Below are 24,897 nucleotides of genomic sequence, written 5' to 3'. Positions count from 1 at the left end.
ACACAACGCCAGAGGATGAAAAGGGGTGGAGTGTTAGGATATAGATATTCAGGCCTTCTGCAAAGGCCTATACTTTAAGAATCTAGGTGTATTCTTATCACTAAGCTAGTTATAGAGGTATAAAAGAAAGAATCAAAATCATTGTCTGCCGGTATAAGGGCCTTCTCTTACTGGGACAGTCTGAGGTCTTGTTCTTAGGCTAAGCCTTTGGCTAAGCAGCAGAGGCCAGCCATAAACTGGGAAATGTATGATCACATCCTTACATTCCAAACTAGTCACATTGAAATAAGGTGCTATTGGGCTGTTAGGAATACAATCCTGTCCTGATATTCCTATCACCTCCAGAGAAAGGGAAGAGCCTAGAAGATGTAAAAGGAAACTTAGTTTGATAGCATCTTGTCTGGCAAGAACTCACTTATCAATAGCTGGGATGTGAAATCCTCATTTCTGTATTGTTCTGTCACTGTAGTCTCCACTTCCCTATTGTTTGTCTGTATAGTCTCTGTCTGGTTCTGTAATTGTTTCTGTCTGCTGTATAATTAATTTTGCTGGGTCTAAACCAATTAAGGTGGTGGGATATAATTGGTGAAATAATCATGTTACAATATGTTAGGATTGGTTAGTTACATTTCAGTAAAATGATTGGTTAAGGCAGTGGTCTCCAAAATGGGGTGCGCAAGAGGATCCTTGGGGGTACGCGGCAGGAGGAGCGCCTTTTTTTTTTTTTTTGCTTCATCAGGCGGGAGTCAAAGCGGCTTTTTTGTTGCTGTTTTTGTTGCTTCAGCAGTTTGGGTGGGATTCTGAGCTGCTTTTTTTTTTGGCTTCGGCGAGGCAGGGGGTGAGTGCTCAAAAAAATTTTACTGATAGGGGTACACGATCAAAAAAGTTTGGAGACCACTGGGTTAAGGTATAGCTAAGCAGAACTCAAGATTTACTATATAATCTGCAATCAGGAAGTAAGGGGGGGAATGGCAACAGGGAATGGGGGTGGGGGAATTGGAATCACGTTTCGCTAAGGGGGGGGAATGGGAACAGGGACACAGACAAGGCTCTGTGGTGTTAGAGCTGGGAAGGGGGACACTGAGAAAGGAAACTGGAATCATGCTTGCTGGAAGTTCACCCCAATAAACATCGAATTGTTTGCACCTTCAGACTTTGGGTATTGTTGCTCTCTGTTCATGCGAGAAGGACCAGGGGAGTGAGAGGGTAAGGAATAAGCCCCCTAACAGTAATGGTCTCAAGTTGCAGTGGGGGAGGTTTAGGTTGTTAAACCAAACTTGTGTTTAACAACTGCAGCTGTTTTTAGTACCAGGAACACAGAGGCAACTTTTTCACTAGGAAGGTGGTGAAGCATTGGAATGGGTTACCTAGGGAGGTGGTGGAATCTCCTTCCTTAAAGGTTTTTAAGGTCAGGCTTGACGAAGCCCTGGCTGGGATGATTTAGTTGGGGACTGGTTCTGTTTTGGGCAGGGGGTTGGGCTAGATGACCTCCTGAGGTCCTTTCCAACCCTGATATTCTATGATTCTATGATGTTGTGAATGCCAAGACTGTAACAGGGTTCAAAAAAGAACTAGATAAATTAATGGATATTAGCCAGGATGGGCAGGGATAGTGTCCCTAGACTCTGTTTGCCAGAAGCTGGGAATGGGCGACAGGGGATTAATCACTTGATGATTACCTGTTCTGTTCATTCCCTCTGGGGCACCTGGCATTGGCCATTGTCGGAAGACAGGATACTGGGCTAAATGGACCTTTGGTCTGACCCAGTATGGCCGTTCTTATGTTCTTATATGATAACATATATAATTATCGGCCTGTCAGTCTGACATTGATCCCAGACAAGATCATGGAGCTGCTGATACAGTACTCGATTAATACAGAATTAAAGAAGGACAACATAACTAATATCAGTCAATGGGTTTACAAGTATGGTTGATAAAGATAATAATGTTAATGTCATATTTGACTTGGTACCGCATGACATTTTGATAAAAAAAATAGAAAGATATAAAATTAACATGATACACAATAAATTGATTTAAAGCTGGCTGACAAGCCTCAAAATGTTACTGTAAATGGGAAATAATCATCCAACAGGTATGTTTCTAGTGGGGTTCTGCAGGACTGGTTCTTGGCCCAACACAAGTTAACATTTTTTTAAAAAATGAAAGAAATGAAAGAAAACATAAAATCATCGAGGAAAAAATTTGCAGATGACACAAAAATTGGGGGAGTGGTAAGTAACGAAAAAGGCAGATCATTGATACAGAGCGATTTGGATCACTAGGCACTAAATTGGGCACAAGCAAACAATATGTATTTTATTAAAGCCAAATGTAAATATATACATCTAGGAACAACAAATATAAGCTACACTTACCAGGCTGGGGAACTCTAGCCTGAGAAGCTGAGAGACTGAAAGAGACCTGGGGGATCCTGGGGGATAATCAGCTAATACAATGCTGTGGCCAAAAGGGCTAATGCAGTCCCTGAATGTAAAAACAGTGGAATCTCAAGTAGAAGTGAAGAGGTTATTTTATCTCTGTATTTGGCACTGGTGCGACTTCTGCTAGAACACACTGTCCCATGCCGCTGTCCACAATTCAAGGATGATGATAAATTGGGATTCAGAGAAGAGCCATGAGATTGACGAAAAAATTAGAACACGCCTTATAGTGACTCAAAGAACTCAATCTATTTAGTTTAACAAAGAGAAGATTAAGGGATGACTTGATTACAGTTTATAAGTACCTACATGGGGAACAAATATTTAATAATGAGTTCTTCAATCTAGCACCAAAGGGTATAACATGAGCTAATGGCTGGACGATGCGCTAGACAAATCAAGAGGGAGGCTTATGGATAGAGAGCTCACCTTCCTAACTGCTTGCAATTCTAGGAATTTGTTCTGATGAGCTTCCTGGGACAACCACTGACCTGGAATTGAGTGGGGCCTACCAGGGCTCCCTCAGTGGTGCAGAAGATAATTGGTTTCCTGATTCTAGAAAGCTCTCTTCTAAGAGGGAAAAATGGAGACGCCCATGGTGCATGTTTTTGTTTACTATATTTCTCTTATTTTTCCCCTTCCCCCCTCTCTTCCAGTTACCCACTTGGGGTGCTACTTTTTTCTTTTGATCAAGGTACACAAAGGCATCATACTGAAGGTTTGAACAAACTGCCTCAGAAATGGTAGAACACCACCCCATTCCCCCCCTCCAATGTACTAAGCTACCCAGCCTCACAGTTTTAAAGACTGCTGCTTCTGCAGCTACTGCTTTGCTACTGTCCCAGGCTCTGCCATGCCCCTTGGAGAGACATGGGAACACATTTATATTTTTTATTTACTTTTAAACATATATATGCAGAGGATCATAAGGGGAAAAGAGGGAAGCAGAGCTGGGCATGAGCACTCATGCTGAAGTCCTTTGCACATGCAGTAATGCTCTGTGAGCTTTAAAGCCTTGCTGAAGTGTTTTTACACCTGTGCAACAAAATGGTGCACCATCCTCCCTTAATGCTGACATTTCAGTGTAGAATCACAGCCTTTTGGATTGTCCATTGAAACTGGCAGGCTGATGGTGTGAGCAACTAAACAGCCTCAGCAGTAATACTTAGATGAAAGCTGCTTCCAGGCTCAATAAAATGGTTGGCTAAGCCAAACTAACATGCATGAAAGGAAACTAAAAAAAGAAAAAAATTAATAGTACCTCTGCCTGCAGATACCAGCTATTTTGGTGGGTACTGGCACATGCAGGCTGGCAGGACGGGCTAGGCTGCTCTGCTGCTTTGGTAAGAAAAGCAGCAGGTGTGGCTACCTAAGGAATGCCAAACAGAACACGGGAGCTCTGCTGACACTGATGGGCTAGCAGAATGGGCTAGACCACTTTGTTGCATCCCGCGAAAAAGAAGACTCAGAGAAAGCAGTGGTAAAATGGCAGACTGAGGTAGGCTAAACTTGAGACAGCTGGGGAACAGTGGGCTTACGGGCACCAGGAGGCTAGTAGTATGGGCTGCACCACTCGGCTGACTCTCTGAGGAAAAGCCAGTGAAAGAAGTGGAAAATGGAAGGCAAGGCCTTGCTGCACAAATGACCTATCTGAGGGAAGCTGAGAGGAGAACAGGCTCAGTGCCCAAACCCCATAGTGCCCAAATGTAAAAAACAGGGAGTAAATCTAGGGAAGCTGAGCCACTGGAGTAGGGAAACTTGGTTTGTTTGTTCATTTTTTTAAAACTGTGGTTTGTTTCTAGCCTGTAGGAGTCAGACCTGGCCTGGAGGTCAGAGAGATCCACTGACAGGATGGGGGTTCAAGATAGCTACCATAATCAGAACTGGCTATGGCCCTTCCTGGAACAATACCTGGTTACCATGTCAGTGTGAAAGGGATGAGGGGGACTGGGTCCTGCGCCATGGATTTTTCCTGCCCCTCTAACTACCAGCCTCCCACAGACTTTAAGGTCAGAAGGGACCATCATGATCATCTAGTCTGACCCACTGCAAATTGCAGGCCACCCACCCACTCCTGTAATAGATGACTCAACTCTGGCTGAGTTACTGAAGACATCAAATCACGGTTTAAAGACTTAAAGTCACAGAGAATCCACCATTTACAGACACATTCCTGGGAACTTTATTTCACCCCAGTCAGAACAGAAGACAACAGCCACAGGTCTCTGGCTTGTTACTTCCAAAATGTTATGTTCTGCTGCTGAATGACCAGCCCGCGCAGCTGAAAGCTTGTCTGCCACATCACTGCTGTTGGAGTCGATGCTTCACCTTGGCCTGAAACACCAAGCAGCTAGGAACAGCTGTCTTGGAGAGTCTGCAAAGCCAGCTCCTGCTGCTGAATTTCACTCTCTGCTGCCTGCCACCCTGCTGTAAAGTGGGGCAGGTGGCACACTACTGTGTGGCTGGGCATGTGAAGGAGTTCTTTAATCCTAGCTGGGCCTGCTGCACTACCATGTTTTCTCTTTAAATACCAGTTTCCTGTTTTCAAAAATCCTCTTCCTGCCCAGAGGGGGCACCAAGCAGAGGGAGAAAAATCAAAATACAGTGGAGAAAGCTCCAGCCAGCAGACAGAAAGTGGAGAGGCTTAGAGAACCACACCACCTGCTTCTTCAAGCAGAGGCAAGACACTGGGAGTTGGAATGGAGTCAGTTGTTGGTGGCACACTGTGAGCTAGAGAGAGAGGAGCCTCTCTCTGTGCGAGGAAGGAGAGGAGGGATAACCCAGTGGTGACCCATCATGGAGCACCAGGCGCCCATGAGGGACGACAACAGGGTCAAGAGACTGACCCACCTACCAGACTGCCCAAAAAGCAACAGTCACAGAAATCAGAGAAAGCCGTGTTCAGTGCATGCTCCAGCAGCTAGCTCAGGATCGGCTTTGTGGGGAAAGCTAATCCTAAACAACTTCAACATCAAGGCTCCTTGCCTTGAGGAATGTGGCACAGCCCACCAGCTGAGCCCAATGGTAAAGAGTGCCTCACAGCACTCTCCAGTGGCTCCTTCCATCTCCCACTCACTGGGCTTGGTGAGGCTGGGAGTGCTGCAGCAACAGCAAGCTCTGTCCCTGAGTCGGGAAAGGTGCCAGGCATCATTCTGCTATGCCAATCCCAACAACTCCAAAAGACATAACTGACCACCCGTCTGCTGGAAGGAGGGTGCCATGTTGCTGGGGGAAGTAAGAGGAAAGAAGTGATGCTGGAGACTCTAAGAGCATTTTAGTTGTTCCCAGGAGCAGCACATACACAAATCTCGGGCAACGGGGTCTTATCCGCCTCTCTATCATATAAAATGGCTGCTAGCAAGAGGGTTGCAACACGTCCCCAAACTGGCTCCAGCCAGTACATGAACCCACTGGGAATTAACATGTCCAGACCCACTTAGACAGTGTTTGGAGAGAGAGAGACCACTAAAGAGAGTGACACGTACATCTAGGTAGTTTGGGTTCAGAGCTCACTTCTACTCTTCCAATGAAGCCAGTGGAACATGTGTCACTATTCTGTACCTGTAACTAGATTTAAGAGGTGGATATCATTAACTGTTACACAGCAAAAGCAAAGAAGAGAGAATTCATCACTTTCAGAGTGAAACAACATCCACTGTCCATCTCACCCCAACCTGGACCATCAAGTGAATAATCAAAAATCCCCAACAAGGTGCAGTTTTAAAGCAAAGACAAAGATTATTTTGTTACACAAGAGCTAGGAAAACAAGATTTAAAAAAAAAAAAAAGCATGAGTTTGGTGCTGGTGTAAAGTATCAAATGGACAGCCCTGGAGGCTGATATCTTCTATGTTTCCAGAACTGGGTCAGCAGAGGAGGCACTCCATGCTTCCACATCATGGTGAGAGTGGGAGAGCAGTATGCTCTCTAAACACATGCTCACTCATTTCCTGCCCTCTCTAGTGAGGCTGTCAGTTGCTGCAGCATGGATATATGTCCAGTTGGAACCAGTCTTTACTCACTAACTCATTTCACAAAGGACACCACGCTGCCATTGGATGTTAACTTGTGCTTACTACCAACCTAGGCTGGATATGAACCAGTGATTAGCAGGTGAAAGGCCTCATATCCCATTACCAGTCTCCAGAGCCATCCAATCCCCTGCAGCAGTTGCTTCCTGAGAGGCAGAGTCAGTTTTTTAAAGTGCACAAGCAAGATATAAGACCTTCACAATTCACTTGACAGATATGCCCATTAAACACAGTGTTTTCAGCACAAGTACCCTTTATACTGGAGATAAACAGAACAGAACAGTAGACGGTGACAGACGGATGAACATTAATTCTCCATCACGTTCCATCCTTAATGAACTGAAGTACAAACACAATTATGGGCATCACCTACTTTAACTGCCATAATTTGCCCACTTGGTTTGTGGACCATTTTGTTGACAGAACCATAAGCTCCTCGTCCAATTTCTCCAAGGTCTTTCAAGTCCTCTGCAGTAAAATCCCAATGTTGTTCAGGGGAAATCTTCAATTTTCCTGATGATTCAATGCTGTGTGTTCTCAGTCTCTCTCTGTCAAAAATATTGGGAAGCAATTTTTCCACATTTTAAATAGTTTGTAACTTTCTCTTTTCAGCAGCACTTGATTAAACATTGAAAGAGAGGGGTGCACATAGGCTACAGCAACAATGTGATTCCAGGGAGGATTCTAGTTGGGGATGCAGGGTTGAGGGAGAATGTTAAATCAACAAAGAAATACATTTGGTCACAGCTTCAATTAGCTATATGTCTTAACTGCAGCATAAGGCTTAATATGTGTCTCAGATGAGATTCATTCTAATTACTCTCATTTACATGGCTATTTTCTATTGTGCATAAAAATACATCAGCCTTGTAGCAGGACTTGGTATAGCATGCAGAACCAAGATTCTTTAGAGCACTCCTAGTCCCATGTACACAAAGCTATGCGTGTTACCTCCCCTGCAGCAATGCACTTGCTGGTCACTACCTGTCTTACTTGTATTGCTCATGTTGAACAGAAATCAAACTAAATCTCCTGTTTGTATTAGCAGGTTTATGAAGAGCATGTTGATCTTAATGAAAAACTGTAACTTATTTCAAATAGTGCATAATCACTTCATCTAGTTGAAAAAAGGCATTGAAGAGCCATTTTTAATATAAAATATAATGCAAATTGACTATTACCCAAGAAACCAGAAGCTGCCAGACCAAATGTTTCTTGACAAAGTGCCTGAGCCCAGAGTCCTCGGGCACAGAGAGCTCCCATAGCCCTCAATATGAATTTGTCTGTGTAAGGAATGCAAGATGGTGCCCATAGTTTGTGACAGAATTCCACAGTTGTTTTAAGGCGCTTCCTATTACCTGTTGCAAATGTTGTTGTTAACATTGATTTAATAGAAAATGTATGTGTATTTTCTACACTTTATTCCTAGTAAATAATAGTGTTTACCTTAAAACAATTGCAAAAGTCTACAGTGTTTCTCATGCATTCATCTGCTGACAAACACTTCCTTGGTTATAAGCTATGCCAGGAGACTGGGCTTCCAGCTTTAAAGTCACATTAATCAAAAGGTCGCTCACACCAGAATCCTCCAGTGTTATGGAGGCATTATATCAGATAGGCATTTATGAAAGCCAAGGAGATTTTGTCAGACTAGTCACCCGGATACTGACCAATTCATTCGAGCAGTTGATCAAGCAGCTGAAATTCCAGGATTTGATAAAATGAGCGATAATGAGGAATAGACTTTTGAGCCAATGCTCCAAGTTTCTCAAGTTAACTAGTCAAAGGAATAAACATACTACAGTGTATTCCATGCTGATAAATACAATAGAACATCTGTCAGTCAGCTGCTGTACATGACACATGCTTTGATATTACTATGGGCCCACTCCTGAACTCCTTGGGTATGTCTACACAGCTTCTGGGGGAAGTCTTGAAGCTCGGGTTGACAGACTTATGTTAGTGGGCTCATGCTAGCGTGCAAAAAATAGCAAAATGAACATTCCGACTTGGGTTGGCGCTTGGGCTCTGAAGCCTAGGGACAGAGGTTGGCTTCAGAGCCTGAACTCCAGGCCAAGTCTGAACATCAAAGCCAAGTCTACACAGCTATTTTCAGCATGCTGGCCCAAGCCCCACTAGTGCAAGTGTCTGTTGACCCAGGCTGAGAGACATGCTCCCAGCAGCCTGTGTAGGCCTACCCCTTCGGGCTTCATTGGAAGTTTGGTCTTTGTGGGCAGCAAGGTCAGGCCCAAAGTACCCATTTACTGGAACAACAAAGGCGTAAATGACCTCATCTGCTGAGTTCTAGCTTCTTTATGAAACTGGTGTTGCACTTCTTGGTCCTTGAACATCTGCATTCCGTGGACCCAATGGAAGAAGAATCTCACTGAACAGCTTCTTTCAGGAACACTATTTTTCTCTCAGCAACTTTTTGTGATGCTGCTGCTCCCCTTTCCCTGTAATAGCTTTCCTATTCTGACTCCCCCACTCTGCTACTTCACATCTAAACCCTCTGAAACCCTTGCAGTTAAACACAATTCAAGTGTGGTCATGCTGATGATGGCACAGACATTAAGAATACAAAAATCTGCAGAGACCTTATCTGTTCTTGGCCTTCCTTGATTTCTGTGTGTTAAATTCCTCAAAATAAAACACTGCAATAACTTAGATTCTGTATGGAATGAACTTAACAAAAAGCAAGGAATGAAAAAAGGAAACAGAAGACAAGAGTGGGTGAAAACAATTAAAAGAAACTAACAGAAGAACAGAACAGAAGAAACCTCACCTCAGACTTTGCCACCTGCCTCTGCTGAACATAAAGACAATTTACTTTGGGAGCTGGGTGATGAGAGTTAGAGCCTTCCTTGCTGCTAGCACATTTTGATTTGACAGTAATCTGAAAATGGTTCTGCATTTGCTGGAAGAAGCTAGCAGGTGTGAACTTCTGCTTTGAAAGGTGCTAGGAAATGCCCCCTCCTGCTCATGTCTTCTCAGCCAGAACAGTAGCAGGAAGGACTGGAAGGCAGACATGCACAGTGGTGATACAAAATCCTGCTGATGAAGCCCTGCTGCTGCAGAGTCTGGAAATTTTCTGACGGAACTTTTTCCTGCTGGAAAATGCCAATTCGTTGAAAGCATAACATTTAGCATAAACATGTCAGTTATGTCAAAATTTTGCTTCTGGAGGAAGGTCAATAAGGTCAAAATGTTCCATTTCGACATTTTCACGACAGAACATTTCCATTTTCTGTTTTGAAATCACTTTTTATTTTTAAATTTATTTTATAATATTAAAACATTTAGATGTGGGCATTGGAATGAAACATTTCAATTTTTTAAACAACAAATGCTTCGATTGACTTCAAATTCTTTTTTTCCCCGGAATTTTGTTTTGAGGCAAATTTCAAAATGTTTTGTTTTCATTCCTTTCTGGAATAGGAAAGGAATTCAAACTCACGGAATGTCCTACAAAATGGAAAATGAGGTTCCTGTTCTGCTTTAGCAAATTGTGCGACTGTCCCTGCAGTGGCAGGGGGAAGACATAAGCAAGGGGGTGAGGGTAAGAAATCTTAGCAATGCCTCTCTCCCTATAGAGGGGATTGCAAGTGCGAAGATGGTGGCATGAAGTAGAGGTGCTCCATGGAACTATAAACATGAAAGCAATCTGCTTTAATCCTAGTGAAATGCCACTAACAATTCTGATCATATTTTTAGTCACCTGTTCAAATGCCCACGTGAAATGGTCATTTGGCCAAATGACATGTTTAACAGAGTGGCACATGTTTTAATACAGACTTTGTTCATGTAGTGAATCTCTTAGAAGTAAATATTGCCATTTTCCTATAAGAAGCACAGTCTGGAGCCCAAACATTCCTGTCAGCGTTAAAACGTTATCATTTTAGTGATTTCTTCAGTGGAAAGGTAATTTAGGACTTGTCTAATGCAGGGACCTCTACACCAGTGTAGCTGCACACAAGTGCATACCCCTGAGTAGATGCATTGCACTGGTGTAATATGGGAGTGCACTGGTGTGAAACCAGGATAAGTGCAAACCCCACTTAATTCCAGGTCAGTGCATCTACAATAGGGTTTGTACTATTATAGCTATATCAGTGGAAAAAGCTCTAATGTAGACAAGCACTTAGAGCCAGCATTTTTAAAGTCCGCCCTACAAAGCCAACACAGTGAATTCAGAATTAAAATAACAAGAGTAACTCTAGAGAGCAGTGTGAAGGTCAGACAAGAAGGTCAGAAGTAGTTAATGCCAGAATCCAGCTTAACTGCTAGAGGCTGGATTTCAATCACTTGTGCCTAGTGATATATAAGAATCTTTATAGACTTTTTAGGTCATAATATGCCAGCTTTCTCTTCCCCTATCCTCTTCTGCTTTCTAAGGAGGCAATCAAAGTGTATCAGGCCAGGAATGTGGGTAAAAAGCCATTTCCATGCTGGGCATATAACCCTCACAAGATCAAGCCGAATCCCAGGGATGCCCCAAGATGGACAGGGGGGGGAGGGATTTTAAGATTTATTAGTACTATCACATTTAATACCCACACACAAGGAGTTAGAGTAACATTCTCAGCCTCAAATAATTATGGATGGGATTTTTAAAGGAGTCCAGGGGTCTTTGGAGTTCAGTTCCCATTGAATTCACTGGAATTTGGGCTTCTAACTCCCTTTAGTGCCTTTGAAAATCCCTGTCTAGAATGTTAATCCAAAACTATCAGAGGTTTGGGAGTCCCATGGGCTTGAACAGATAAAACAGCTAGTGCTATATGGAGCATTGCATTTGTAAGATGCCAACTTATAGACCTTTCTCCAAATGGTTACTTTGCTTTGTCACAGCAGTTATATTCCAGGGATTAGGAACACCAAGCAAGGCATTTATTCTTCGCAACAGTTGCCCTTTGACAGAAGGAAAAAATGTTCATGGATCCAGCTTGGCATTAGCCACAAGGACTGCTGGAGCCAGGCACCACTGTTCAGGGCCAAGGACAGTGTCAGACAAATTCAGGACATGAAGTTTGCTAATTGCTAGCTTAGTGAGCTAGATCCACACAGGAAGCTTGGCAAGTCTAATAAGACTACAAGATTCTAAAACTCTACTGAAAAATAACCACAAACACTAGGGCCATCAATTAATCACAGTTAACTCACGCAATTAACTAAAAAAAAATTAATTGTGATTAATCACAGTTTTAATTGCACTGCTAAACAATAATAGAATACCAATTGAAATGTATTACATATTTTTGGATATTTGTCTATATTTTCAAATATATTGATTTTAATAATAACACCAAATACAGTGTGCAGTGCTCACTTTATATTACTATTATTACAAATATTTGCACTGTAAAAATGATAAAAATAGTATTTTTCAGTTCACCTCATACAAGTACTGTAGTGCAATCTCTTTATCATGAAAGTGCAATTTACAAATGTAGATTATTTTCTGTTATATAACTGCACTCAAAAACAAAAAGATGTAAAACCTTAGAGCCTACAAGTCCACTCAGTCCTACTTCTTCTTTTCAGTCAATCGCTAAGACAAACAAGTTTGTTCACATTTACGGGAGATAAGGCTGCCCGCTTCTTATTTACAATGTCACCTGAAAGTGAGAACAGGCATTCACATGGCACTTTTGTAGCCGGCGTTACAAAGTATTTACGTGCCAGATAAAGTAAACATTCATATGCCTCTTCATGCTTCGGCCACCATTCCAGAGAACATGTTTCCATGCTGATGATGTTCATTAAAAAAAAAAAGTGTAAATTAAATTTGTGACTCAACTCCTTGGGGGAGAATTGTATGTCTCCTGCTCTGTGTTAAGGCAGTCTCGGCTGATGACCCAGCACCTGTTGTTCATTTTAAGAAAACTTTCAATGTAGATTTGACAAAAAGTAAAGAAGGTACCATGTGTGATTTCTAAAGATAGCTACCACACTCAACACAAGGTTTAAGCATCTAAAGTGCCTTCAAAATCTGAGAGGGACGAGGTCTGGGGCATACTTTCAGAAATCTTAAAAGAGCAACAGTTCAGTGCTGAAACTACAGAACCCAAACCACTAAAAAAGAAAATCAATCTTCTGCTGCTATCTGACATCTGACTCAGACCATGAAAATGAACATGTCAGTCCACACTGCTTTGCATCATTATTAAGCAGAACCCGTCATCAGCATGGACATATGTCCCCTGGAATGGTGGTTGAAGCATGAAGGGACATATGAATCTTTAGCGCATCTGGCACATAAATATCTTGCAGTACCGGCAACAATAGTGATGTGAACACCTGTTCTCACTTTCAGGTGATGTAAACAAGAAGCAGGCAGCATTATTTCCTGCAAATGTAAACAAATTTGTTTGTCTGAGCGACTGGCTGAACAAGAAGTGGGACTGAGTGGACTTGTAGGCTGTAAAGTTTCATATTGTTTTATTTTTTAATGGATTTTTTTTTGTACATAATTCTACATTTGTAAGTTCAACATTCATGATAAAGAGATTGCACTACAGTACTTGTATTAGGTGAACTGAAATATTATTTCCTTTGCTTCTTTTTTACAGAGCAAATATTTGTAATCAAAAATAAAGTGAGCACTGTACACTTTGTATTCTGTGTTGCAATTGAAATCAATATATTTGAAAATGTGGAAAACATCCAAAAATATTTAAATTAATGGCATTCTATTATTGTTTAACTGCATGATTAATCGCACGATGTTATTAATCATGATTAATTTTTTAATCACTTGACAGCCCTAATAAAAATATTTGCATGTTTTTGGACAGGCATAAATTCATTGTATTGCGGTAATTAAGCTCTACCATTAGTATCTTAGCAGTAGGAATGCTGAAACTTTTAAAAACAAGCATTTCTTTGGCATTGGCGAGAAGTCCTCTGAGGGATAAGCAGAGAGGTGGTGGGGTAATTTCAGGCAAACCTGAAGATTATGTGACAGCACTAAGGCCCTACATAATGGAGCAAGGCCAGGCCAGAAAGGTGGCATATGCAAGTATGTGAATCTTCAGTGAGCTCCTTTCTGTTGCTGTGGGTATCAGAGCAAAGAAAACTAAGAGGGAAGGGATGAAATGTTATGGTGGGAGCATATAACTGGCAAGAAATGTTAGAGACAACAAGAAGGAGTTCTACAAATACGTCAGACAGAAAAAAAAGACCAAAGATGGTGCTCAATGGAGAAGGTGAGCTGGTAATGGAAGATGATAGAAAGGCAGAGCTGCTCAATGCCTAATTTGCTTCAGTCTTCTCAAAAAAATAACATGTGACCGGACAACTAGTGAAGTTCCCATAGACAATAAAAGGGAAGGGATGCAGACCAGAGTAAGTAAAGAATGTGTCAGAGATATTCTGATTAATCTGAATGAATTCAAGTCAGTGGCGCCTGATGCTATTCCCCCCAAGGTGCTGATGGTATTAACTGAAGAAATCTTGGAGCCACTGGCAATAATATTTGCACACTCGTGGATGACAGGAGAGGTCCCAGAAGACTGTAGAAGAGCTAATGTGGTGCCCATCTTTAAAAAGGGGGGAAAGGAAGACCCAGGGAACTACATACCAGTCGGCTTGACCTCTACAACTGTGAAGCTACTAGAGCAATGTATAAAATATTCAATTTGTGAATACCTGGGGGATGAAGGGGTGATCACTAGCAGCCAGCATAGATTTACTAAGAACCAGCTTGATTTCTTCGTTGACAGGGTAACTGGTTTGGTGGATAGGGGGGATGCGGTAGACATAATATACCTGGACTTCAGCAAGGCTTTTGACACAGTCCCACATGACATTCTGATAAGTAAGCTGGAGAAATGTGGGCTTCACAGAACTACCGTTAAATGAATACATAATTGGTTAAACAACTACAAACAAAGAGTAACTATTAATGGAATGATGTCAGATTGGAGGGAGGTCTCAAATGAGGTTCCACAGCGATCTGTTCTGGGTCCGGTGTTTTTTAACGTCTTTATTAATGACCTGGATGTAGGAAGAGAGAGCATATTGATCAAATCTGTAGATGACACAAAGCTGAGGGTCAAGGGGGTTGCAAACACTTTGGAGGATAGAGCTAATATTCAAAGAGATCTTGATAAATTGGAGAACTGGGCTATAGACAAGAAAATGAAATTCAACAAAAACAAATGTAAGGTGTTACACTTAGGGAAGAAAAATCAGTTGGACAAATACAGAATGAAGGATAACTGGCTTGGCAGGAGCTCTGCTGAGAAGGATCTGGGTGTCGCGGTGGATCACAACCTCAACATGGGTCAACAATGTGATGCTGCTGCAAAAAAAGGAAATGCAATTTTAGGTTGCATTAGCAAAGGCATAGCATGTAAGTCACGGAAGGTGACAGTACAGCTCTACTCATCACTGGTTAGGCCTCAGCTGGAGCACTGTGTCCACTTTTGGTCACCAATGTATAGAAAGGATATAGAGAAACTGGGAATTATGCAGAGGTGAGTGCCAAAGATGATCAAAGGGATGGAATGCAAGCCATATGAGCAAAGACTGAAGGAATTGGGTATGTTTAGTTTGGAAAAGAGGAGATTAAGGGGGCACATGATAGTGGTCTTCAAATACTAGAAAAGCTGCCATTAAAAAGTAGAAAAGTTGTTCTCTTTTACCACAGAGGGTAGGACAAGAGGCAATGGGTTCAAACTACAGCATGGCAGATTTAGATTAAATCTCAGGAAAAATTTCCTAACTGTAAGAACAGTAGGACAATGGAACAGACACCTAGGGAGGTAATGGAAGCTCCTTCACTGGAAGTTTTCAAAAGGAGACTGGATAGCCATCCGTCTTGGATGGTTTAGACACAACAAATCCTGCATCTTGGCGGGGGGTGAGACTAGATCAGACGTTCTTAAACTGGGGGGCATGAAATGTATTCTTCAGGGCCGAGAGAAGCTTTAAGGGGAAAGAAAAAGCTTGCTGCACAGATTTAGAGCTGGGCAGCTGAAGAGTTGTATGGTATTGCCACCCTTAGTCCTGGAGGCACTGCTTTCAGAGCTGGGTGTCCAGCCAGCAGCCACTGATCTCCGGCCGCCCAGCTCTGAAGGCAGCACTGCTGCCAACAGTGGCAGAGAAGTAAGGGTGGCAATACCATACCATGCCGCCCTTACTTCTGCACTGCTGCTGATGCCATTCTGCCTTCAGAGCTGGGTGACTGGAAAGCGGCGGCTATTGGCTGGGTGTCTAGGGGGAGGCATAAACTACTACAGACACAAAGAAGGGCGGCGTGATCAAATAACCTTGCGAACCACTGGGCTAGATGACTCTTGCCAATCCTTCTAACCCTATGGTTCTATAATTTTATAAGACTGTGTTTCATTATTTTAAAGAGCTTGACAGATAAATTATGTCTCACAAATTGGTCTAATTCAGGATTTCTGAAGGAAGTCACTAACTGCACAGAGGTTAGTAGAAATACACACATTCTACTTCTCCGCAAGCCTGGTAAAAAGATGCTGTTCACAATGGCATTTCAGAAGCCGATGTATGGACAATGTGCTGATAAGCCAAATTAGTGACCAAAAGTAAAATCAAGGCACCAGCACTGTTCACAATTTTTAAGTAAAAGCAGGTTTATGATTCTGGCTGATCAATTTGCACTGAGTCCATTAGCTAATGTGGCATTTCTGTAGGCTTTCTGTTTAAATGTAGCTTTCTTTGCTGAGCAATCTGTACACCCTGGAGGCTAACTAACATTAATAAAACAGTAGCCATGTTTTGTATTTCATGGCAGGGGAAAATCTCCAATAGCAAAGCTGTAGAGTTATTTCAAGTGGCCTGAAAATGTCAGTTCCCTCGTGAGGTTTAAACAGAGTCCTGAGAACAATATCTTCCTTGCACTGAGCAAGCCAACAAGTTAATAGGGATTTCTGCCCCAGGCAGAGGACACAGAATGTAGTGGTTTTGCTTCTACTTGCTCATTTGTAAGTCTTTCTGCTATTTATTCTCACATTCTATTTGATGCCATGTGTCTAGAACCAATCACTGATGAAGAGATTCAGCAAAAGCTTTAAAAGAAGGAATTAATTCCATTCAGCATCCCTCAGCCAATAAAACTCAAAGGAAAAAAAACAAAGGCCAGGTTCCTCACTTTCATCTTGAAGAAATGGCAGAAGCTCAACTGAGGCCTGTTTTGGCTTTCTATGCTCCATCAACATTACTCAAAGTACAGATCTCAGCAATGCATGGAAAACAGTACAGAATGTATCACAGCTCTTGCAGTCCAATCCAACACCCATTCAAATCCACAAAAAGACTCCCACTGACTTAAATGGGGCTTAAATCAGGCCTTCAGAAGCGCCAACATTTTGTTTGGAGTTTATTTGATTAACTAGATAGATTCTTCCCTCAGTTTACACCGGTGTAACTCAGATTCCGAATTACCGTTCCCAAGACAATTGAGTCCTCCTGATTCACAGTGGTGTAACTCACACTAAAATCTGGCCTTATGTATGGATCCCCAGAACACCAAACTCATTTTTGTTTGGAGTGAAACATGCAGCCAGACAGTAATACACTTGCTCAGTCTACCAAGGATTCACCATCTAGACTTGTGTTGGATTAAAGCATTTTAAAGTAATATGAAAATGTTAGAGCTAGCTAATTTAATAACCCTTCCTCCCGAGCCACTACCAGCTATCAGTGAGAGAACAGAAAACAGAGACATAACACATCATTAAGAATCAACATAAGAATAAGGAGAATAAATATATATATTTAAAAAATGATACTGAAATGTGATAATATTATTACATAGAAATAACTCATGGAATGGTATGGTATTGCTGAGACAAATTTCAATACTTTATAGATGCCATTTTTGCTGACATGGAAAATATTTGACAATGGCTAACAGACAGTTAAGCTTACTGTAGCCTGCTGGAAAGTTTCTGGATGAGGTCCGCTTCTCTCCTTTTGAAAGTGAACGGGACAATGTGATTACTACCCAGTGTTGCTTGTGTATCACTTCAGCCAGGAAAAGAGTTGTGAAAATGACAGGAAAACACGGTGCTGTTATCACATGACACAATAACGTAAAACATATACTCATCTAGACATACTGCCTTTGGCATGGCTAGCATAAGAAATTAGTGCATGTTATATTTTTCTTCCCCATTAAGCCTAACTAATACACCTCTCTTCAAATGGAGCAAAGCAGTTCTTGCATTTGAGGATCTTTGAGCTGCACTGTTACTATTAATGCATTATATTGTATGCCTTTTATTTTCTTAAAACAATGGAAATATTATTTTCAGTTGTAATGTTAAAAATACCAATCATTGGAATAAATTTTACTAACAAAATAACTGAATATTAATAAGTCAGACTGCACAGATTCACCACATTGATCACCATCACATAGCTTCCTCTTGGCTCTGATAAAGGAGAATTTCTTACCACAAAAACTAGTGTGTCTTGGATCCACCAATCTAGGAGTGGTGGCCATTCCCATTTAGACCTGTCAGTCCAGGTGAATCAGCCCATCCACTACTGAATACTTTTTTATGCCTTGGGCACACTATATCCTTCCCTTTTATTTCCAGATAGATCTCTGAAGCTAACGGAAGAGCTCAAGGCTAACTATTACTGTACACTGTGTGATCAGGCTCTAGATTAGAGCCTCTCACAAGCATTCCAGGTAAGAAATTTCCCTTTCCCATGACTAGGATCCACTCTTTCAGCATTGATGGGTTCTGGGTTGTACCCCTTACTAAGGGCTATGCGGAGGACAGACAGGAAATGATCACTCAAATACCTGTACATACAAATAAAGCAATGACCAACAATGTTCAGAAACAAATGCATGCCTTTGCTCAGCTCATCATCTGCAAACGCCCTAAAACTAAGTTTATCTGTTACAATTGCTCTTAAAGCCATTTTGCTAACGTAGCCCTTGTGACTTTTCTTACACTCTTAACAAAAAAAGTTCTTTCAGGGACTCAAGCTAAGTGCTAGGGAACCTAAAAGCTCCAGGTTGCATTGGTTTCTCCGTTTGAGCAGGGTGTGGAAGAAGTTTAGGTAATGACACTTCTTGGCTAATTCTGAAATTCAGTGCAACTTGGGAGGAAAACATGATCCTGAAAGTAACACATTGGTATCTGCAGCAGAAGAGGATAGGTCTGAAGCAAGGGAATCATCCAGCTAGGAGAGAAAAGAGGGATTGCCTATCCAGAAGGCTGCATTTATCACAACTACTTCAGTGACCACAAGTGAGGCCACAGCAAGACTAACTGGAAGATCCTAGTACAACACCAAACATGACATGTATTTTGAAGGCAACCCTCAAATATGTCATGGGATTGAGAAGGTGATTGACCATCAAATGTATCAATGCTCTATAATCCCCTAAGTCTAGTGCTATTGTGACAGACTTTAAATGTTGGGTCCATTTAAAATGGTTGTGTCTGCCCTGACTATTTCAGCTCTTCAAAGTACTTTGTCTGAACAGCTATGGAAGCTCTCCTGGAGCAAGGCCAACCGAGGCCAGAGGATCATTTTACTTTCATTAATCTACAGGGAAATGAAAATTATTATGATAAAAAGGGAGAGATACCTGTTTGGAAAATCAGAGAGAATGCATATGCCCACCAGATTACACAGGAGCCTACAACCTCCTGGAAGATGGCTATCACCCGTAACCAAGCTGTCTTAACCTGGTAATCAGAAGCTATTTTGGTGGACTTTACTCATCTCTAATTGATTGTGTCTGCTTGCCAGCCAAAGTATCACTGAGACCAAGCGTGAAGGAGAAATGGTCTGTCCAGCTCTACTCCAAATATTCTAGGTGTTCCACAAAGGAGGGAATCAGGCCTAGCTCAAGGAAAGAACTTCCCAGGACTGCCAATAATTCACGAGATCGACTGGAATTCTGACTGGGACATCTGACTCTCCTTTGCTTTGAGGCCTCCCAACATGCAAAGCCTTGATGATAGGGCACAATTCCATCCATCTGAGATTCACAGCAGAGGGCTGCAGTCACCTAATCACAATACATAAGGAACCTAATTAATTTTAGTTCCGTTCTGAAGTCTACTTCTCCAATGAGTGGAGTGGCTAGAATAATTTAATCATGCAGGCCAAAAAACAAACAACTCATCAAATTACACAAAACCTTGATGCAGAGCATGCAGTGTTACTATGACATAATAGCTCCTCTACATGGGATCTTCTTGATGGATTCTGATACCACTGCAGATTTTTCTGATGCATCTCATCCATTCAGCCCATATTATTTCAACTTCCCATACTATAAGGTGAAAAGATAACATCAGCAAAGAGGAAAAAAATCTGACATTGGTGGCCTGGAAGGGTGAGCCACAGTTCTTTGAATTTGCGTCTTTTCCACTTCTTGTTGTCCATTTCATGGTGCTTGGCAAAAGACAAAGGCGTGATTTCAGAGGAAATGACTGCCAGTTTTGAACCAGTGGACCAGAGGGTTCAAAACAGCTCTGAGTAACCAAACAAAAATACAAACTGCTGCTCATATGACAATGAGATGACTTTAATACTTAAAGAACAAAGTACTTGGTTTCTGCAAAAAGAACAGAAGTACTTGTGGCACCTTAGAAACTAACAAATTTATTTCAGCATGAGCTTTTGTGCTGAAATAAATTTGTTAGTCTCTAAGGTGCCACAAGTACTTCTGTTCTTTTTGTGGATAAAGACTAACACGGCTGCTACTCTGATACTTGGTTTCTGTTTTGATTAAATTCAGCAGGAGCCTGAATATCAGACTATCAATGACAAACTTTAATTGTTAGAAAAGTTAACAGAGCTAAACATTTACTGGGGTTTTGGGAGGCAGGGTCAGACCAAAGGTCCATCTATCCCAGTAGCCTGTCTTATGACAGTGGCCAATACCAGGTGCTTCAGAGGGAATGAACAGAACAGGTAATTATCATCCCCTGTGATCCATCCCCTGTCGCCCATTCCCAGCTTCTGGCAAACAGAGGCTGGGGACACCGTCCCTGCCCATCCTGGCTAAAAGCCATTGACGGACCTATCCTCCATGAATTTATCTAGTTCTTTTTTGAACCCTGTTATAGTCTTGGCTTTCACAACATCCTCTGGCAAAGAGTTCCACAGGTTGACTATGCATTTTATGAAGAAATACTTCCTTTTGTTTGTTTTAAACCTGCTGCCTATTAATTTCATTTGGTGATCCCTAGTTCTTGTGTTATGCGAAGGAGTAAATAACACTTCCTTACTTAATTTCTCCACTCCAGTCATGATTTTATAGATCTCTAACATATCCCCCCTTAGTCATCTCTTTTCCAAGCTGGAAAGTCCCAGTCTTATTAATCTCTCTTCATATGGAAGCTGTTCCATGCCCCTATTATTTTTGTTGTCCTTTTCTGAACCTCTTCCAATTCCAATATATCTTTTTTGAGATGGGGTGACAGCATCTGCATGCAGAATTCAAGATGTGGGCGTACCATGGATTTATATAGAGGCAATATTATACTTTCTGTCTTATTATTTATCCCTTTCTTAATGATTCCCAACATTCTATTAGTTTCTTTGACTGCCGCTGTACATTGAGTGGATATTTTCAGAGAATTATCCACAATGATTCAAAGATCCCTTTTCTGAGTGGTAACAGCTAATTTAGATCCCATCATTTTATATGTGTAGTTGAGATTATGTGCATTACTTTGCATTTATCAACATTGAATTTTATCTGCCATTTTGTTGCCCACTCACCCAGTCTTGTGAGATCCCTTTGTAACTCTTCACAGTCTGTTTTGGATTTAACTATCACGAGTAATTTTGTATCATCTGCAAATTTTGCCACCTCATGGTTTACTCCTTTTTTCAGATCATGATTCACTAGCCTTCATATCTGGAGTCCTGGGTATAAGACTATCCTAAATCATACATATAATGACTTTCGGGGCCTCTATGTAATCCCTCTTAGACATTTCTCCATGTCACAAAAACAGCAAGAAATGAATCAAGTGAGACCCAGAAATAGTAGGCAGAGAGTACACCTGGCCAAAAACAAAGTGCACTGCTAGTACTGTATAAGCACCTAATACTAACCAATGCTAGTACTGTGTTACTTTTTAAACATCAGTATTCACCCAATATTTTTAATAGAAAAAAAAGAACATAGACCCATCCACTATTGTTATATACTTTGACAAAGTAGGAGCCACTGGATTCAGAGTAGGCACATAGTCCTTGAACATAAAAAGACCAACACTTCTGAAAGTGGACGCTCCAGACTCTTACTGGCTGTTCCTAACAATTGAGCAATGAAGGCTCAAAGAGAAAAATGCCTCATATTTTCTCTGCTAGGTGTGAAGCATCACTTTTAGAATGACTTGTAGCAGCTTCCCAACTTCAAAAAAGTTGAATACAGTTAAAATATACTGTCATTAAATAAAGTGGATTAAAATTTTATTTAAATAACAAACAATGTAGAGAGAGCTATGTTCAGACATTATATATTTTCTCTCTAATCTTCCAGTTATAGTGATCTTTGGTGTCACTGCAGCACCAATAGATGAAATATTGGTGCTGCAGTGCCAGAAAGGAGTGAGAGTTTGTATTTGAGGCTGTCCCAAGAGATCTGTTTTCTGTGGTTCTGAAGGAAATTGGCACAGAAAATGGCAGCAGGAAATGGGAGAGCCATTACCATTGAATGCATCTGTACTTATCTACAGTAGATGTGGACTTCAATCTTACAGCTAGGTTGTAAAAACACCTTACAACAGAGGTAATTTTTTCTTGTCCCTTCACAGCACCAAGCACACTGAGTGCTCAGAAAGTAACAAATAATCAGTAACAAGCCAGGAAGCTTCCCACAATCATAGGCGCTCACACAGAGTTTTTTTACTACAAAGAACGCATTGTGTGTCTACTGGCTGTCAGGGAAGGATTAATCTTGGAATGGCAGAAGGCACCCATTCACATCAGGTAACAGTAGTGTCACTGTGGTGTCCTGGATGCACATCAGGCAAATGTGATTTCTGTTTTGACTAGAAATACATACTTGGTAGAAGGGAAAGCAGCAGGTGTTATTTACATGGAAGCTCTCTCTTAGAGCAAAATGTGTTCTCATGATAAAAGATTCACGATAGCAGAAGACGGGCTAAGGGGTGGGGGGTTGAGCTTCTCTGCTAGGCTGGCTGTTACAGCACTGTTTAATGATTTTTTTTTTTAAGAAAGTAACGTATCTGACCAGTTTCACTATTCGCTCCTGACTACAACCCATGAATTACTGTATTTATGATTAATATCATTTTTTCACTGTTCTCCCCCAGTTTTTTTTATGGAGATTTACAAAAATTAATGAAGGCAATGGGAGCAAAGACAGGTTAATGCTAAGTACTTTTACAAAGCCTGCCCTGTGTGCTTTTGCTAGCACATGGTCTTCAGTGTTGTCCCATCCCATATGGTCATTTCCTCCATTGATGCAGGTCTTTCACACAGCAAGAGACGAAGACAATTTAAAAAAAAAAATCAGTGAACAATGCTTGTTTTATCACAAAAACAGGTAGGAGACACATGGACTGATGAAGAACCTGAAATTACTTGTAACTAATTTTTTAGTAAGTGTCACGTTGGGGGTGTCCCTTTAAGAATCATGATTGAATGCTAAAAGCAAAAGTGTATTTTCCTTTTAACTGTATCTATGGTGGGTTAGGAAAGCGCTTTAGCTCTGAAAACCCGACAACCTAATAATGTTAAAGGGTTGTGACTACTGATCTAACCAGACTATGCGCACACTCTTTGTACACAAAGGCAAACAGGTACACCAAGCAGATACATATTTTAAAAACTGCTTTAAAAACACAAAAATTTCAATCCTTCTAAAGTCTTAAATTACCTTCAAATAAAAATGCAAAGAGGTAGCTCACATATGATGCACCAAGCACTCTATCTTTCAAAGTCCTTATGTGCTAGGCCAGGTTTCCCTAACCATCCTGTCATCCAAGAGGGCTTATAAAAGGAATAGACATTTCTCAGTTAGTCTCTATCATTATATTACACACACTCTGACAACAGAATCTCCCTCATTCAATCCCCCTTTTCAGGCACAAGCCATACTGAAAGCCATATTATTAGATAAGGGGAAAGAGTAAGCCACACAGAGAGAAAGCAGGTACTAAAAAGGGGTGTTATTGGCGAGTTGCCTCTAAACATACTTCTAAGAGAAGCATCACATGCCCAACTGTGGGCCATTTCAAGTAATTCTGATGAAGGGGAGGATGCACAGAAACAATTCCACCTCTCTCTGCCCTCTTTCTTCTCATCATGTACTCCAACCATATTTATGCTGTTGGCCTACAAACTCACACTGAGTTCCTTTTGGAAATCTTCTGTCTAGCTAATCTATTCCAGGATTTCCCCATCAACATAGTATTTAAATGCTCAATTTCTGTACACACATTGCATATATAGAGCATTATTTTACACAGAGGAAGCAATATGGTTTACTAGTCTTTAAACAACCTGCATGCCTCAAGAGAACTCTCTTAGACATACCCAAGGCCTTCATTAATCTATTGGAATGGGAAAATATATTGTGCCAATATTTTAAAAGGGTAAATGGGGTGACCTGGTTAATTACAGGCCTGTCAGTCTGACATCAATCCCAGACAATATAAAGGAGTTACTGATATGGGACTTGATTAATAAAGAATGAAAGGAGGGTAATGTAATTCATGCCAATCAATATGGAAAACAGAAATATTTTATGGAAAACAGATACTATCATACTAACTTGATATCTTTTATTGGTGACGTTACAAGTTTGGCTGATAAAGGTAATAGTGTTGACATGATATACTAGACTTCTGTAAGGCATTTGCTGGGTACATGACATTTTGATTAAAAAAACTAGAACAATGTAAAATCAACATGGCACATATTATATGGACTAAAAACTGGCTATAACTGATAGGTCTCAAAGTGTAAGTGTAAATGGGGAATCATCACTGAGTGGATGTGTTTCCAATAGGATCCCGCAGGGATCATTTCTTGGCACTACATTATTTAACATTTTTATCAATGCCCTGGAAGAAAACATAAAATCAGCACTAATAAAGTCTGCTGATGACACAAAAATTGGGGGAGTGGTGAATAATGAAAAAGACAGGTCAAAGCGATCTGGACAGTTTGGTCAGCTGAGAGCAAGCAAATAATGTGTTTTAATCTGTTTAAATGTAACTGTATACATTTAGGAACAAAGAATGTGGGCCATACTTACAGGATGGGAGACTCTATCCTGGGAAGTTGTGACTCTCAAAAAGATTTAAGGGTCATGGTGGATAATCAGCTGAACATAAGCTCACAGTGTGACACTGTGGCCAAGAGAGCTAATACAATCCTGGGAAGCATAAGTTGGGGAATCTCAAGCAGAAGTAGAGAGGCTATTCT

At 41.1% G+C, this 24,897-nt stretch overlaps 1 protein-coding gene across 7 annotated transcripts in view; it reads right to left on the bottom strand.

Moving 5' to 3' along the window:
• MAP2K4 (mitogen-activated protein kinase kinase 4) overlaps nucleotides 1-24,897 on the bottom strand; it is a 190,776-nt gene that overhangs the window by 64,793 nt on the left and 101,086 nt on the right. For 4 of the 7 annotated variants that reach the window (XM_044982525.1, XM_044982527.1, XM_044982526.1 and 1 more), the window contains 2 exons: nucleotides 17,380-17,475; nucleotides 6,851-7,025 (listed from right to left, as the gene is read on the bottom strand). In XM_044982525.1, the coding sequence (XP_044838460.1) occupies nucleotides 6,851-7,025; nucleotides 17,380-17,475 (271 nt within the window). The remainder of the gene's footprint in view (nucleotides 1-6,850; nucleotides 7,026-17,379; nucleotides 17,476-24,897) is intronic. The other 3 variants (XM_044982530.1, XM_044982531.1, XM_044982528.1) reach the window with 2 other exon arrangements.

The sequence above is a fragment of the Mauremys mutica genome, chromosome 12 (genome assembly GCF_020497125.1).
Source record: "Mauremys mutica isolate MM-2020 ecotype Southern chromosome 12, ASM2049712v1, whole genome shotgun sequence".
Classification (NCBI taxonomy): domain Eukaryota; kingdom Metazoa; phylum Chordata; order Testudines; family Geoemydidae; genus Mauremys; species Mauremys mutica.
Note: the sequence above shows the minus strand (reverse complement) of the source record. Positions and strands in the feature narration are given on the sequence as shown.